The sequence below is a fragment of the Microcaecilia unicolor genome, chromosome 7 (assembly GCF_901765095.1).
Source record: "Microcaecilia unicolor chromosome 7, aMicUni1.1, whole genome shotgun sequence".
NCBI classification, from domain to species: domain Eukaryota; kingdom Metazoa; phylum Chordata; class Amphibia; order Gymnophiona; family Siphonopidae; genus Microcaecilia; species Microcaecilia unicolor.
The window spans coordinates 231,937,437-231,952,437 of NC_044037.1; the positions used below are offsets into that span (position 1 = coordinate 231,937,437).

At 42.3% G+C, this 15,001-nt stretch overlaps 1 protein-coding gene across 1 annotated transcript in view; it reads left to right on the forward strand.

The window, feature by feature from the left end:
* The window catches only part of ABCB11 (ATP binding cassette subfamily B member 11), a 130,236-nt gene that overhangs the window by 37,563 nt on the left and 77,672 nt on the right, over positions 1-15,001 (forward strand). Inside the window, 2 exon segments of the mRNA XM_030209802.1 lie at positions 5,557-5,644; positions 9,885-10,018. Coding sequence (XP_030065662.1) covers positions 5,557-5,644; positions 9,885-10,018 — 222 coding nt within the window.

Genomic DNA, 15,001 nt, shown 5'->3' on the forward strand with positions numbered 1-15,001 from the left:
ACAGATTCTGAGTCAGAGTTTTAAGTTGTTATTTATGGCCTTGAATATTAAACATAGACATTTAAACTGTATGCAATATTTTATTGCTAATCAGTATAACCTTTGCAGTGTGGTCGTGATCAAATATTTTTATTCCATATATAACTCAAGCTGCTGCATTCTGAATGGAGGTAACCAATATTACAGGGGGTTCTAAATTCTGAATATTACAATAATCTAAAAGTGGCTTGTACCACCATTCTAAACTCTTGTAAGACATGCTTTAAATGACAACCTACCCTTAACTTAAAGAAAGCTGCCTGACTAGTCTTCTATATCTGAGATTTCAAGGTTGTTTTTGTATCGAGAGTGATACCTAGTAGTCTCACTTCTGAAGCCATAGATTCATTAATTCTCTCTCTCAAGACTGAAATGAGGAAGGAATAGTTTTAATTCTTACTTATCATCATTGTCTCTGTTTTCTGAACGTTAATTCAGAATTCATTTAAACTCAACCAGTTAATAATATTCAAAAATCCAGCTCTCTCCCTCACTCTCCCTCTAGATATCTACATCTACACTGATAGATAGATAGATAGATAGATAGATTGATTGATTCTGGTTGGGAGCTAGAAATACTATCCTTATCACCTTTTCATGGGGTGCACATGTGCATATTAGCACATAAGCTTACCCCGTGGCATGTGGGAAATGTAGCTGGTGAGATCCCAAAAGCTGTGGCACTGCAGGAACAGGTGAGCCAAAGAACCAATGTGCAAAAGCCCAAAAGCCACAGTAACAGGGAAGCAGGTGAACAGAGGAGCTGGAGGAGGAGGGAAGACAGGCTGTTTTGTATAGTGTTCGAGTGTTGAGCATTTGCCTCAGAATGTGTAGTATGAGGGAAAGAACAGTGAGAGTGTTGAGAATGTCGGTGAAATGAAGGGAAGGGATAAAGAAACAGAGTACCATGGGGGTGAGGGAAGGGAGAGTGAGAATGAGTGTGCTTGAGAGAGGGACAAGAATACAGTGTAGGATTGACTTAATGGTTAGTGTAGTGGGCTGAGACCCTGGGGAACTGGGTTCAAGTCCCCCTACAGCTCCTTGTGCCTCTCCATTACCCCAGGTATAAAACTTATGGCCCCTTTTACTAAGCCACGTGCACACAGAATAAGTACCAAATTGGAGTTATTGCTCAGTTACTGTGTGGCCCTTGTGGTATTTCAATTCTTGCGTGCGTCTGAAAAATATTTTTTATTTTATGGCACGCGTAAAGGATGCACACCAAGTGGCATTTGATGCATGCAGGTCATTACCACCCAGATTTCTTACTGCTAGGTCTATGGCTGGCGGTAAGGTCTCAGACCGAAAATGGACATGCAGCAATTTTGATTTTGCCACACGTCCATTTTCGGCAAAAACAAAAGAGACCTTTTTTACAGGTGCTCTAAAAAATGGATTGGTATGCACCCAAAACCCACGCCTACACTACCGCAAGCTATTTTTCAGTGCACCTTTGTAAAAGGATCCCTTAGATTGTAAGCCCACTAGAGGCAGAGAAAGTAGCTCCATACAATAAGTGAGTGTGATACAACTACAGAAAGGCAGTATATCAAATCCATGACCCTTTACCCTTTCTAGAGGGGGGGAGGGAAGGCAAAGAGAAAGACTTGGAGAGGGGGGAATTTTATATATAGCACTGAAAAGATCCAGGCTGAGCCCCTATTCCATAAAGGTGTCCGACTTTTATAGAATACTGGAATAGCGCGCAGGTTGCACAAACCTTTGGGTGCTAGACATGCCTGATAGAAATAGGTGTAAATTAGGTGCGGATCAATACTATTCTACAACTTGGTGCTTAACTTTTGGGAACATCCATGACCCGCCTATGCCCCTCCCATGGTCATGTCCCTTTTTTGGGTTGTGTGTGGGAAACGTTATGCAGCAAATTACAGAATAGTGCACAGGGGAGATCCATGTGCAACTTCAGTTAAGCCCTAATTAGCATCAATTAAATGGCCAATTGGTGCCCATTTCCTCAGATTCCGGCACCCAACATTTGCTGATATAAATAGAATCTGGGAAAGAGTGTCTTGGCAGGAGGGAGTGAAGAAAAAGAGAGGGCACTGGGTGGGGGCGAAGGGAGAGAGAGATTGTATGCAATGGAGCTGGGGACAAGTTCCTGAGTTGGATTGGGGCAGGACTAATTCTGGGGCCCCTGCAAGTGCTTTACTGATATCTGCTTACTTGCTGTTATTCACCAAACTTGAGGTGCTGAAAATGCTTTGTGGTTATCTGCTACTTGATCATTTCTTTACATTCTGACAAGATTTTAAAAGTTTGAGTTCCATGGTTGACCTGCATGAACTAATCTTCCCTGATTGATGATTAATTGACATGACTGAAATTATTAAGAGCTCCAATTAACCAAATTGATGATTAAAATTTCAAAAGCCCTGCGTTCTGGTATATTCCAACAGTGCTGAGAATATTTATCCTCTGTGTGTGTGTGTGCGTGCGTGCGTGTCTGCTTGCTTCACATTGATTTTTCTTGATTTTTTGACAGTTTGATACCTCAAGAGCTCCTTTAAATTACAGACTAAGGTTTAGAGGAAGGGCTTTGTTGAAAGCTGTTTTTATTTAGTCTTAACAAATACTATTAATTTGGAGGCTGATATTCAGTCAGTAACAGTCATGGATTTTAAAGGCGCTGACCACCATGGGCAGAATAGGACCCAGATATCCAATACAGGCCTAACTGAGCCTTTTTACCGTCCTAACTTTATCTCGACACTTACTTATGTAATCCCCTGGTAAATTGGGTTTGGAAATTTCCTCAGGGGATTACTAGACTACTGTAGAACTCTCCAGATTCCCTGGGGGGGGGGGGGGGGGGAAGAGGACAGCATGGATGGGAGGGTGAAGACCCCAGCCCAGAGAGAGGTTTGGGAAAGAAAGAGTGACAATGGGTGTCATAGCTGGGGCAGAGTTGACAAGTTATAAAACTGATAGGATTAGTAAGCACATGGTCTTTGGTTGCCTTCACCTCTGCCAGGACCCGTGAGGAGCGGGGGTATCTGGTCAGGCCCAATAACTTAAGGCTGAATAAAGAAGAAGTTTTTAATCAATAACAGTATTAACTGTGAAGAGTGCTCTGTGTGGGTAGAAAGGGTTAACCCAGTCCGGTAGCAGAGCAGGAAGAGCCTGTTCAGTGCCAGAGGCAGCAGCTCATGGAAGTGCACCTCTGGACCTCTGGAAGGAAAGGACAGACAGGGGGATCTGGTCCTGAGTGAGTCCAGTGGCTGGGTAGAAGCTCAGAGGGACAGTTTGCCGCAGCAAGCGCAGGAAGCACCGCCTTGGAATGTTCTGTCAGAAAGGATGAGTATTGGAGGACTGGTGGTACTGTAAATATGTAAATATCCTAGGATTATAAAGAGTCTTAATTTAATAGTTGGAACGTTTACACCAAAAGTCTTGGATTTGCACAAAAACCTCTTTTGTGCAGCGCTGCGTACGCCTTGTAGCGCTATAGAAATGCTAAATAGTAGTAGTAGTTTTTAGCAAATTGAACTGTTTGTTACAAGAAAAGCATGACATTTGGATATCTGCCTGTTGCAGCATTCCAGTAAAAGTTATTGCATTTTATTATAAACCCTGGAGTGGAGAGTTTCTTTGGAGTGTGAGTGAAGTTATTTTACTCCCAGACTGTGAAAGAAAGAAAGAAAGAAAGAAAGAAGAGTGTGGCTTAAAACCCTACGACCGGCTGGGATCAAGCCCAGCCCTGGCCTTCTCTCAGCTCAGTGAAATAAAACTTTGGTTTGTGGCCCTGGTTTGGCTCATTTTCGAAAGAGAAGGACGCCCATCTTTCGACACAAATCGGAAGATGGATGTCCTTCTCATAGGGTCGCCCAAGTCGGTATAATCAAAAGCCGATTTTTGGCGTCCCCAACTGCTTTCTGTCGTGGGGACGACCAAAGTTCACAGGGGGGTGTTGGAGGCATAGCAAAGGCAGGACTTGGGCATGCCTAACACATGGACATCCTCTACCCATAATGGAAAAAAGGGCGCCCCTGACGAGCACTTGGACAACTTTACCTGGTCCTGTTTTTTTTATGACCAAGGCACAAAAAGGTGCCTGAACTGACCAGATGACCACTGGAGGGAATCGGGGATGACCTCTCCTTACTCCCCCAGTGGTCACTAACCCCCTCCCACCCTAAAAAACATCTTTAAAAATATTTTTTGACAGCCTCTATGCCAGCCTCAGATGTCATAGTCAGGTCCATGACAGTAGTATGCAGGTCTCTGGAGCAGTTTTAGTGGGTACTGCAGTGCACTTCAGGCAGGCGGACCCAGGCCCATCCCCCCCTACCTGTTACACTTGTGGTGGTAAATGTGAGCCCTCCAAAACCCACCAGAAACTCACTGTACCCACATCTAGGTGCCCCCCTTCACCCGTAAGGGCTATGGTAGTGGTGTACAGTTGTGAGTGGGGGGATTTGGGGGGCTCAGCACACAAGGTAAGGGAGCTATGTACATGGGAGCAATTTCTGAAGTTCACTGCAGTGCCCCCTAGGGTACCAGGTTGGTGTCCTGGCATGTCAGGGGGACCAGTGCACTATGAATGCTGGCTCCTCCCAAGACCAAAGGGCTTGCATTTGGTCGTTTCTGAGATGGGCGTCCTTGGTTTCCATCATCGCCGAAAATCAGAAACGACCAAGTCTAGAGACGACCATTTCTAAGGATAACCTAAATTTCAGGATTTGGGCATCCCCGACCATATTATCAAAATGAAAGATGGACGTCCATCTTGTTTCGATAATACGGGTTTCCCCGCCCCTCCACGGGACGTTTTGTGAGGACGTCCTCAGCAAAACTTGGGCATCCCTTTCGATTATGCCCCTCTTAGCGGTCTGAAAATCGCTGCTGAGTAAATTGCAGCTCCTTTCAGACTCTACTCCTGGACTGCCCTGGTACTAACCAGATAGTGCTGTGGTTGTCTCCCCAGATTTTCAGTCGCTCTCTGAGGTTCTGTGTCTTTAAAAATATGGAGATCACCCAGCCCATGAAACTTGGCCAGCTCCTGCCCCGTTAAAACATTTTAAATATCGACCTAATCAATTAATAAAGTGTACTACACTGCATTAGTGTATGCTAATATGCTTTAACATGGGCAGCTAGTAACACGAATTGATGGCATTGTCACACTTTAGCCCAATTTGTGAAACTCACAAGTGTTAAAGTTAAGCAGACAAACTATTAACAATGCTGTACCCTTAGAGGCCCTTTTACTAAAGCTTAGTGCTAACGGACATTAGGGCACGCTAAATGCTGTGTGTCCTGTTTTATACCTATGGGCCACATGGCACTTAGCACACAATAATGTCCGTTAACTCGTACTAAGCTCTCAAAAAAGGGCCCCAATGTTATTGGAAATGATTTCCCTTGAAATGACTTTAATAAAGTAATGAATGGTAATTGTTGGGCCAGCGTTCATGTTCACTTACTTGTAGCTTGTAGAGCATGGAGAGTGTACGCTTATGTCATAATACTGCATTTTGCAATCCATTGTGTTATCAGATTACTGGACATTGAGGCTGAAATGACTAGATTTGCCAGTTACTATGCAGCAATTGGTTGTTCTGTGCTGCTGCTTGGATATATTCAGGTCAGTATTTTAATTATTTTAATATATTATGTAATAAAATGCTAAAATGTAACATATCTTCTATTTTCTCATTATCTATTTTTTTCTTTACATTGCAATATAATACAAAGAATTGACAATGTGCACATTGTTTTTATAAATTGGTATAAATTCAGTCACATTTTTATTGCGCACGATATAATGAAATCTATAATTTGGCTCTGACTTGCTATTGAGAAAACTCTTAATCTCTATATGGAACAAGTATAATATTCCCCTCTTAAACTTTTCAATGTGTTTGATGGAGGAAAAGACTTCAGATGCTTGGCTCTCAATTGTACATTTTCAACTGTTGAAGCCAGGCAAGCTTCTTCATTAGTCTTAAAAACCTCCTGCTATTTTACTTTTCTCTGGTTCTTCATTTGAAAGGAAAGAACTAGAGAAAAGTAGTAGGACTGGTTAAATTGAGGGATGGCGGTTTGATTCCTGAGGAAGCGGGCGGTGAAACAGAGATGCTCTGTAGATCAAACTGAAGAAAGTCATATCCAAATTTAGGGGGTCATTTACTAAGGCACGCTCACGTTAGAGATGCCCATAGGAATGCATTGGTGTCTCTAATGTTTACACCTAACTCTTAACGTTCAGTAAATCCAGACGGCCCCAATTTGACCGTTCTCTTGTCTTCTAGATTATAAGCTCTTTGAGCAGGGACTGTACCTCTATGTAAATTGTACAGCGCTGCGTAACCCTAGTAGCGCTTTAGAAATGTTAAGTAGTAGTAGTAGTAATGTTTAGCACGTGCTAAAAACGTGAGTGCACCTTAGTAAATAAAAACATAAGATAAGTGTCCTCAAGCTACAGTGTTCCTGAAAAGAAAGATTTTCATATATATATATATATATATATATATATATATATACAGTATATATTGATAAAAGTTAAAAAATAATTAAAACATAAAATAGCAGGAGGTTTTTAAAACTAATGAGGAAGCTCACTCGCTGAATATCCACGGTTAGAAGCTTAAACCCTATTTAACCAGCCAGGAGCCATTCCTGACCAGTTAAATAGTTTTGAATATCGGAGGGACTGTATTCATTATACATTATATGAAGGGATCTCTTTCTATCGCTCTACTCTGATTTCTCTTCATGTTTCTCATGTTCCTGGATGTTCTTCCTGACCTGTTCATGAACAGGACTTTACCCTTCCACCTCTCTTCCATGCTCTTTTTAGTATCTACTTGTCATTCTTCTTTCTTTCTTCTTACCCCTTTGTTCTGGAATGCTTTTCTCATTCCTTTGTGCAAAGAATTGTCCTTAAAGAAATTTAAGTCTTTATTGAGTAGAGAGATGTGGTAGCCGTGTTAGTCCACTTCTAAAGCCAGTCAATAGAAATAGAATAAAATAAAACATAGAAAAGAAAGTAAGATGACACCTTTTTTTATTGGACTAACTTAATACATTTTTTGATTAGCTTTTGAAGGTAGCCCTTCTTCATCAGATCAGAAATAAGCAATTTTTGATAAGTAACAGCATATATAAGAGAAACATCAAAGTATTTCAGTGATAGTCTGAAAGGATGAGAGAGGGGTGGGCTAGGTGAGAAACAGAGAGGGCTGAGAGGATGGGGGACAGGGAGATACGCATGGTGATCAGAGGGTGACAAAGCAGTGAAATTTCATGGTTTATAATAGGCTAGAAAATCCAGATCTTTGTTAAGTCCTGTCTGGTGGGTGTCAAAATATTTAATCATTCTGACTTCAAAGGTCTTGCGTTCCTGTATTGTTTTAAAGATTCCTTTAAGTATTCTCACTATAAAATCATTAGTACAGTGTTCTGGTTTTGTAAAGTGCTGTCCCACAGAGGTAACATCTTGATTGGCACTGGCATTTTTCATATGATGTCTATGTAAATTAAATCTCTTCTTCAGCATCTGGCTTATTTCTCTAATATAGCACCTTTCATCACTTTTTGTTTTACACTGGATGACATATACTACATTGGAAGATGTGCATATGAAGCATTCCTTTATGTTGAATATTTTTCCTTTGTGAATGACTGTGGGGTCTTGTGAAATGTTTTGGCATAGTTTGCAGTTGGATATATTGCAAGGATGTGTGTCATTCTCTTCTTTTTGGTTCTCTGTTGAGAGTTTGCTTCTTACTAGCTTGTGTTTTAAATTGGGTGGCTGTCGGAAGGCCAGCACTGGTAGGGATGGGAATATCTCTCTCAGTAATTCATCTTCCTGAAATAGTGGCTGCAGATATCTTATGATTTCCCTCAGTTTTTCCAGCTGTGGGTTGTATGTCACTATAAGGGGGGTTATGTCTGTGGCTTTCTTTTCCTTGCATTGTAGCAGATTTTCCCTGGGTGTTTTGAGGGAGGAGGCAATATTCTTGGAGATTATTTTGGGGTTGTATCCTTTCTGTTTGAAGGATGCAGTCAGGATTTTGAGGTGCCTGTCTCTGTCCCCTGGGTCAGAGCTGATATGGTGGTATCTTGTGGCTTGGCTGTGGATAATGGATTTTTTTGTATGTGAAGGGTGGAAGCTGGAGTTGTGGAGGTAGCTGCATTTGTCTGTGGGTTTCCTATATATGGATGTTTGTATGTAGCCATTGCTGATTGAAACTGTGGTGTCCAAAAAATTGACTTTTTCTGGGGAGTAGTCAATTTTGACTCTGATTGTAGGATGGTATGTATTGAAAGAACTGTAAAATTGTTTTTGAGTTTCTTCCCCCTTCAGTCCAAATCATAAAAATGTCATCAATATACTGGTAATAATTTAGGGATGTGGTCTGATATGTATTCAGAAATGTCTCTTCCAGTTCAGCCATAAAGAGGTTAGCATATTGGGGGGCTGCCTTGGTGCCCATCGCAGTGCCCATGATTTGTAGGTAGATATCATTGTTGAAGTGGAAATAGTTGTGAGTTAGAATAAATTTGATTAATTTTGTAATCGTTTCTGGTGAGTATTGATGGTCCAGTGTGGATGTTTTTAGGAGCTTCTCATATGCAGCTATGCCATCCGCATGGGGAATGTTGCTGTATAGTAATTCTACATCCATCATGACCAGAAGGGTACCCGGTGGTAATTGCTTGATATTTTTCAATTTATTCAGAAAGTCTGTGGTGTCTTGAATGAAGCTTGTTTGTCTTGTGCACCTTAGGTTTCAGAATTCCCTCTATAAGTCCAGATATTTCCTCCACGAGTGTGCCAATACCCGATATGATTGGTCTGCCAGGGTTTCCAGGTTTGTGGATTTTGGGTAGCATGTAGAATGTGCCCACAGAGGGCTGGTTTAGTATGAGTTTCTTCAGATGTGGCTGTACTTGTTTAGAAAATGTTCTGATAAGGTCTTTCAGTCTTTATTGAAAACTCATTTTTTTCACATTAGGCTTTGACATGTGATTCTATGGTAGCTGGATTTTGGTCTAGGAATCTGGAAGCATATTCAATAAAAGTGTATCTTACTGCTGCATGTGACTGTCTTACTTTTAATTGAAGTTATTTATTAACTTTCTTTTTTTAATTGTTTTTTTTTCTATTGTAAACCGCTTTGACCTGCTCACTAGAAAAGGCAGTATAGTAAGCCTTTTTAAACAATGAACTTTACATGGACAATATTATATTATGAGTTAACAATGTGAGAGTAATTTTCAGACGTTAGAATAGCCCAGGAGGGCTCTGCGACCCATAGGATGACTTTGTTACAAGTGATGCTGTTGAGGCCTTGTTGAGGCTGTTGGGCGGGAAATACATCTTCTGCATTCAGCAGGGCTGTGATCTATCTGACTTAAGATTTTGCATATTCTAATTCTCAGCTAAAACAGTTTAATGATTACCCTTTTACACTGTTGGATTCAATTATTGATGTTCATTTTAGTTTTATTGTAATTGTTAAGGTTTGTCACAAAACACTTAGCCACCCGCCTGGAGCTAACCCTGAGGCCACTTAGAGGGTCTACCCCCAGCACAGTTCAGGACCACCTGCACCTGCCACTTGTGATTTACATTAGCACCCTCTACTCCACCGACTGGGTCCCACTTAACCCCATAAGAGATAGACAGCGACATAAACCAAGATATCCAATGTCAGTGGCCAGACATGGTCTGGCATTGAATATCTGGAAATAACACCACAACTTGCTATAAAAACCCACTCACCATCACCAGCTGAATATCAGCCCCTCTGTCTTTAACTGTGTCCACCCCAAACAGTTTAGTTGCTATTTCATAATCAATGTAACTCTTTTCACAGATCTGTTTATGGATAACCGCTGCCGCTCGTCAAATTCAGAAAATCAGAAAAGCTTACTTTAGGAAGGTTATGAGAATGGACATTGGCTGGTTTGACTGTAATTCAGTGGGTGAGCTGAATTCACGAATGTCAGAGTAAGTGATGTAATCCCTATGGAGACCTAACCTCTGCTTTTCTCTCCTCAACCCATACAGAGGGAAGCTTTTTATAAAACCAATGGGTGAAGTTTTATTACGGGGCCCTTTTACAAAGGCGCGGGAAGGCCTATGAGTGTACCGTGTTCGTCAAATCGGCACTACCACTCAGCTAGTGTGTGAGCCAGGCGGTAATTCTGAATTGGGCACACACCGAATCCTGCAGTAGAAAATAATTTTCTATTTTTTACCGTGGGCCACTTACTCAGCAGTAAACAGCAGTTGGCGCCCTCTGTATGCTTACCGCGCGGGTAGCATGTAAGACCTTACCACTAAGTCAATGGGTGGCAGTAAGGTCTCAGGCTGAAAATGGATGTGTGCTGGTTTCAATTTTAGCACACGTCCATTTTAAAGTCCCTTAAATAAGGCCCTTTATTCCTAGATATGGTAAAAAATGGCCCAGTGTGCACCCAAAAGACACGCTCGAACTACCACAGGCCACTTTTCACCGTGGCTTAGTAAAAGGACCACTACATGGGCAACATCAACACACTCAAAAAGTATGTTAGAAACATAAAACTTTCATTGAAAGCAAGTGAAATTAAATTTGAAGTAAAAAAAAGAAAAGTTATAATAGCCCAAAGTGCAGTTCAAAAATGAAATAGCCACTGATGAGAAAAATAATAAAAAAAAGCAAATGTAATACTGTAGCTAGGGAAAGACAAAGCTAAATTCTGTCCACTCTCAGATTTAAAAGTAGGTGGGGAGACTCAAGATAGGCATTAGAAAATACATATGCATGGAAAGAGATGAATGCATGAAATGTTCTTCAGGGGAGGTGCGAGAGACAGGGGTGTGTGCCTAGCTGATTGGGGGGCCCTTTTACTAAAGCTTAGCATGTGTTAATGGAATTAAAACATACTAAGGCTAGTTTCTAAAAATTCGGCACAAAAAAAAAGTGTTATTGCATAATAGGGGATACTATTTGAGCAATAGTGTGCAAAATTGATGATATCCCTGAAACAACAAAAAAAGTTCACATTAAATGAAAAAGCCCACAAATAAGATGGGAACTGAAAGAAAATGAAAATTTTTGGCATGCATATCCCTATTAACAAAATAAATAAATAAATAAAACCTATAGAGAGGGTAATACAGCATACATAGAAAGTATACAAACAAAAAAAGCAACACTGGGCCTTCAAGACTGGGACATCTGAAGTTCTTTATTGACAAGTGACCTGACACGCTTTTGTGCAAATGAGAAGGCTCTTCATAGAGCTCTACCTTCGCAAGTGCAGAAACTGATAATCATCATTAAACATCTTGGGGCAACGACCCTATACAACTTACCTATTACAGAATTATATTTTGACCCCTAAGGCAGGCATCGATTAAAGCTGAAACACGGCCCGTGTCGGGTCACTTGTCAATAAAGATAGTTGTCCCAGTCTTGAAGGCCCAGTGTTGCTTTTTTTGTTTATATCCCTATTAACACACCTTAAAAGTGTTAATGTTCCACAGTAACTGCCTGGCTTGCCAATAATACACAGTGCAACCCTCCTTGCCCCTTCTATGCCACTTTCTCATCTCATTGTTGTATTAACATAAAACTTCCTAAAATGTGATGAGATTTTGCTGCCACTGTGTGTTAATGGCCAAATTTAATGTGCGGTAGCTGCAAAACCTCTCCGTTAACTGCTGAGGATATTTCCTGCATCTTCCATGCAGTTATAGCAGAGAAAATTTGGATAGCTTGTGATAACATGGCCGCAGACAATGTGATGCAGTTAGCTACACCTCTCAGGTTGCTCCTCAGCATCTCTCACATTAACAGAGAATATGTAAGAACTATGTACACATCAACTGCAAGTCCCATTCTATGCCCCCCTTTGTCTTAGGAGTTTAATGCAAGCATTGCCATGCAGTAACTAGTAAGGTACTGTGGGGAATCTTTTACTAAGCTGTGGTAGCGATTTTGGATCATGGTAGAAATCAGCTGGCGGAAAATACCGAGACACCCATTATATTCTTATGGGCGTCTTGGCATTTACCACCAGCTGACTTCTACTGTGGCTTAATAAAAGACTCCCGGTATTAGCAGTTTGGGAGCAGCTGCATTAACTCCTAGTGCATGATAATACCTGCATTAAACAGCTAACACAACTTTGTAAATTTTTAGCTTCAGTGTTAAACACAGGATTTAAAGCGTGACCTGTACCACATGTTAAGAATTTTTCAAGGTGTGTTAAGACCCATGTAAAACACTTAGGAGCCAATTCTGTAGGAATGTGCCTCTTTTTAGTACCCTGATGCTGGACAGTGAGATCCTATTATATATCAACATCTGGATGCCCAGATTGCATAATTAGAGCACCAGCATAATCTGGTATCAGTGTGCCTAAGGTTTACACACCCACAGTTATACCAGCCATAGACCTAGGGTAATTATACACCCCTAAATATGGCAAGAGGTGTATAGTCTCATCTGTACACATAACTTACCCACGGGTCTCTTATAATAAAGGGTGTTAAACCCAACTGCTTCCTCACCGTTGGAAAAACAGGCTGCTGTAAGGGGCCCTTTTACTAAGCAGCAGTAAGCCCACCGAGAGCTTGCCACGTGCCAATCTGTAACTACTGCTAGGCTATCGCAGGAGCCCAGCGGTAGCTCTCACTCCTAGCGTGTGCCATTTCTGGTCCTACAAAAAATGTCCTATTTTTGTAGTGCTGGAATTTAACCGGCGGTAATCAGGCAACACCGCATACTGCTCGGTTGCCACTGGGTTAGCGCAGGAGCCCTTACCACCATTTGAATGAGTGGCGGTAAGGGCTCCCCATCGAAATGGACAGCCTTTTACCTGCTGCGAAAAACGGAGGTCTCAGTGCTCATCAAAAACAAGCACTGATGCTACCGCAGGCCCCCTTTTACTGCAGCTTAGTAAAAGGACCCCTATGTGCATTAAAGCATTTTAGGGTATTTTACCTCTTTACACGCACAAAGTATGTATTATGTTTTTATTCATTATTGTGCTTAATAAACTGCCACTTATGTGAGAAAGGAACTCCAAAATGGAAAGGCTCATTCACACAAGAGTAACACATACACGCATATATATAATAGATCTGCGTCTGCACAGGAGAGACGGGTATCTGCTGCTAGCTTGCGGAAAGGGGAAAACCAAAGGCAAGAGTAAAGAAATGGGTCTTAAGAAGCATTTTAAAGCGAGAGAAAGAAAGTTCAGAAAGCAAAGCAGGAGGCAGTGGCGTAGCACCCCCCCCCCCCCTCGGTGCATCGATACCCCCTGGGTGCAGCACGACACCCCCTCGACGCATCAACCCCCCCAGAGTGCATTCTTACCTGCTGGGAGCTGCGTCAGTCCCGCTGGTTCCCTGCTCTCTCTGTCTCGGAACAGGAAGTAACCTGTTCCGGGGCAGAGGGAGCAGGGAACCAGCGGAGCCGACACTCCCCCCCCCCCCCCCCCAGCGGCATGCATTCGGGGGTGGACCACCCCCCCCCCCTTCCTATGCCACTGGCAGGAGGTAGATCATTCCTGAGTTTTGGTGCTAGAAAGAAGAGTGATGAGTAGATTCATAGTGAGCAAATTTAGGTGCGGGCAGAACCAAGTGATTGGAGGGCATGAGAAAGGGTGTAGGAGATTACAAGGGCTGAGAGATGAATGGGCTCATTTTCGAAAGGGAACGGCGCCCATCTTTTGACACAAATCGGGATATGGGCGTCCTTCTCCCAGGGACGCCCAAATCGGTATAATTGAAAGCCGATTTTGGGTGCCCTCAACTGCTTTCCGTCGGAAGCATAGCAAAGGTGGGACTGGGGCATGCTTAACACATGGGCGTCCTCGGCCAAAAATGGAAAAAAGAAGGGTGTCCCTGACGAGCACTTGGACAACTTTACTTGGTCCATTTTTTCTTGTGACCAAGACTCAAAAAGGTGCCTGAACTGACCAGATGACCACCGGAGGGAATCGGGGATTACCTTCCCTTACTCCTCAAGTGGTCACTAACTCCTTCCCACCCTCAAAAAAAAACTTTAAAAATATTTTTTGCCAGCCTCAAATGTCAAACCCAACTCCCTGACAGCAGTATGCAGGTCCCTGGAGCAGTTTTAGTGGGTGCAGTGCACTTCAGGCAGGTGGACCCAGGCCCACCCCCCCCCCCCCCCCACCTGTTACACTTGTGGTGGTAAATGTGAGCCCTTCAAAACCCACCACAAACCCACTGTACCCACATGTAGATACCCCCCTTCACCCCTTATTGTGTGTCATGGGCAGATAGTGGGTGTCCCTGCATTATTCAGCTAGCACGTTCGCATTAGCGCATGCTAACTGGATAACACAGGTTAGAACAGCAGCACTTAAGCACCTCCTAAATTAGTGATGGTAAGTGCTCCCATGTTATTTTTTTTTTTTTTGCAGGTGTCATGAACTAATGAGAACATTAGCGCATGACCTGAAAATAAATGCCCTATTTTTATGCTGCGGTAAATCTGGGTTTAGCATGTGGGAAAGTCCTGCATTGGAACATGCTAAGCCCAGATTTCACTCCACCTTAGCAAAAGGGCTCCTATATTCTGTAAGTTGTAAGTGTAAGTGGAAGCCCTGTTCATGCTCCACCCATGTATACGCCCCTTGCATTTATGCGCTATGTAAGTTATGCGTGCCTTTGTACAATAGCGATTAGTGGTGGTATGTGTAAAAATGCTAGATATTCTACACATTTATGTAAGCACTGGGGAGTGGATTCACTAAACGGTCCTCAAAAAAATCTGCGTGGAGTGCTATTCTACAAACAGTTCTCCAAGTTGAGTGCCATTTATAGAGTACCAGTTAGAGCTGATTTCCACGCTAAACTTTGAGCATGAGGATTTACACGAACTGAAACCTGGTGCAAATGCTGGCATATAATTTAGGCACAGATTCTCAGTATTCTCTAATACTGCACTCATCTTTGGCGAATGCCCCG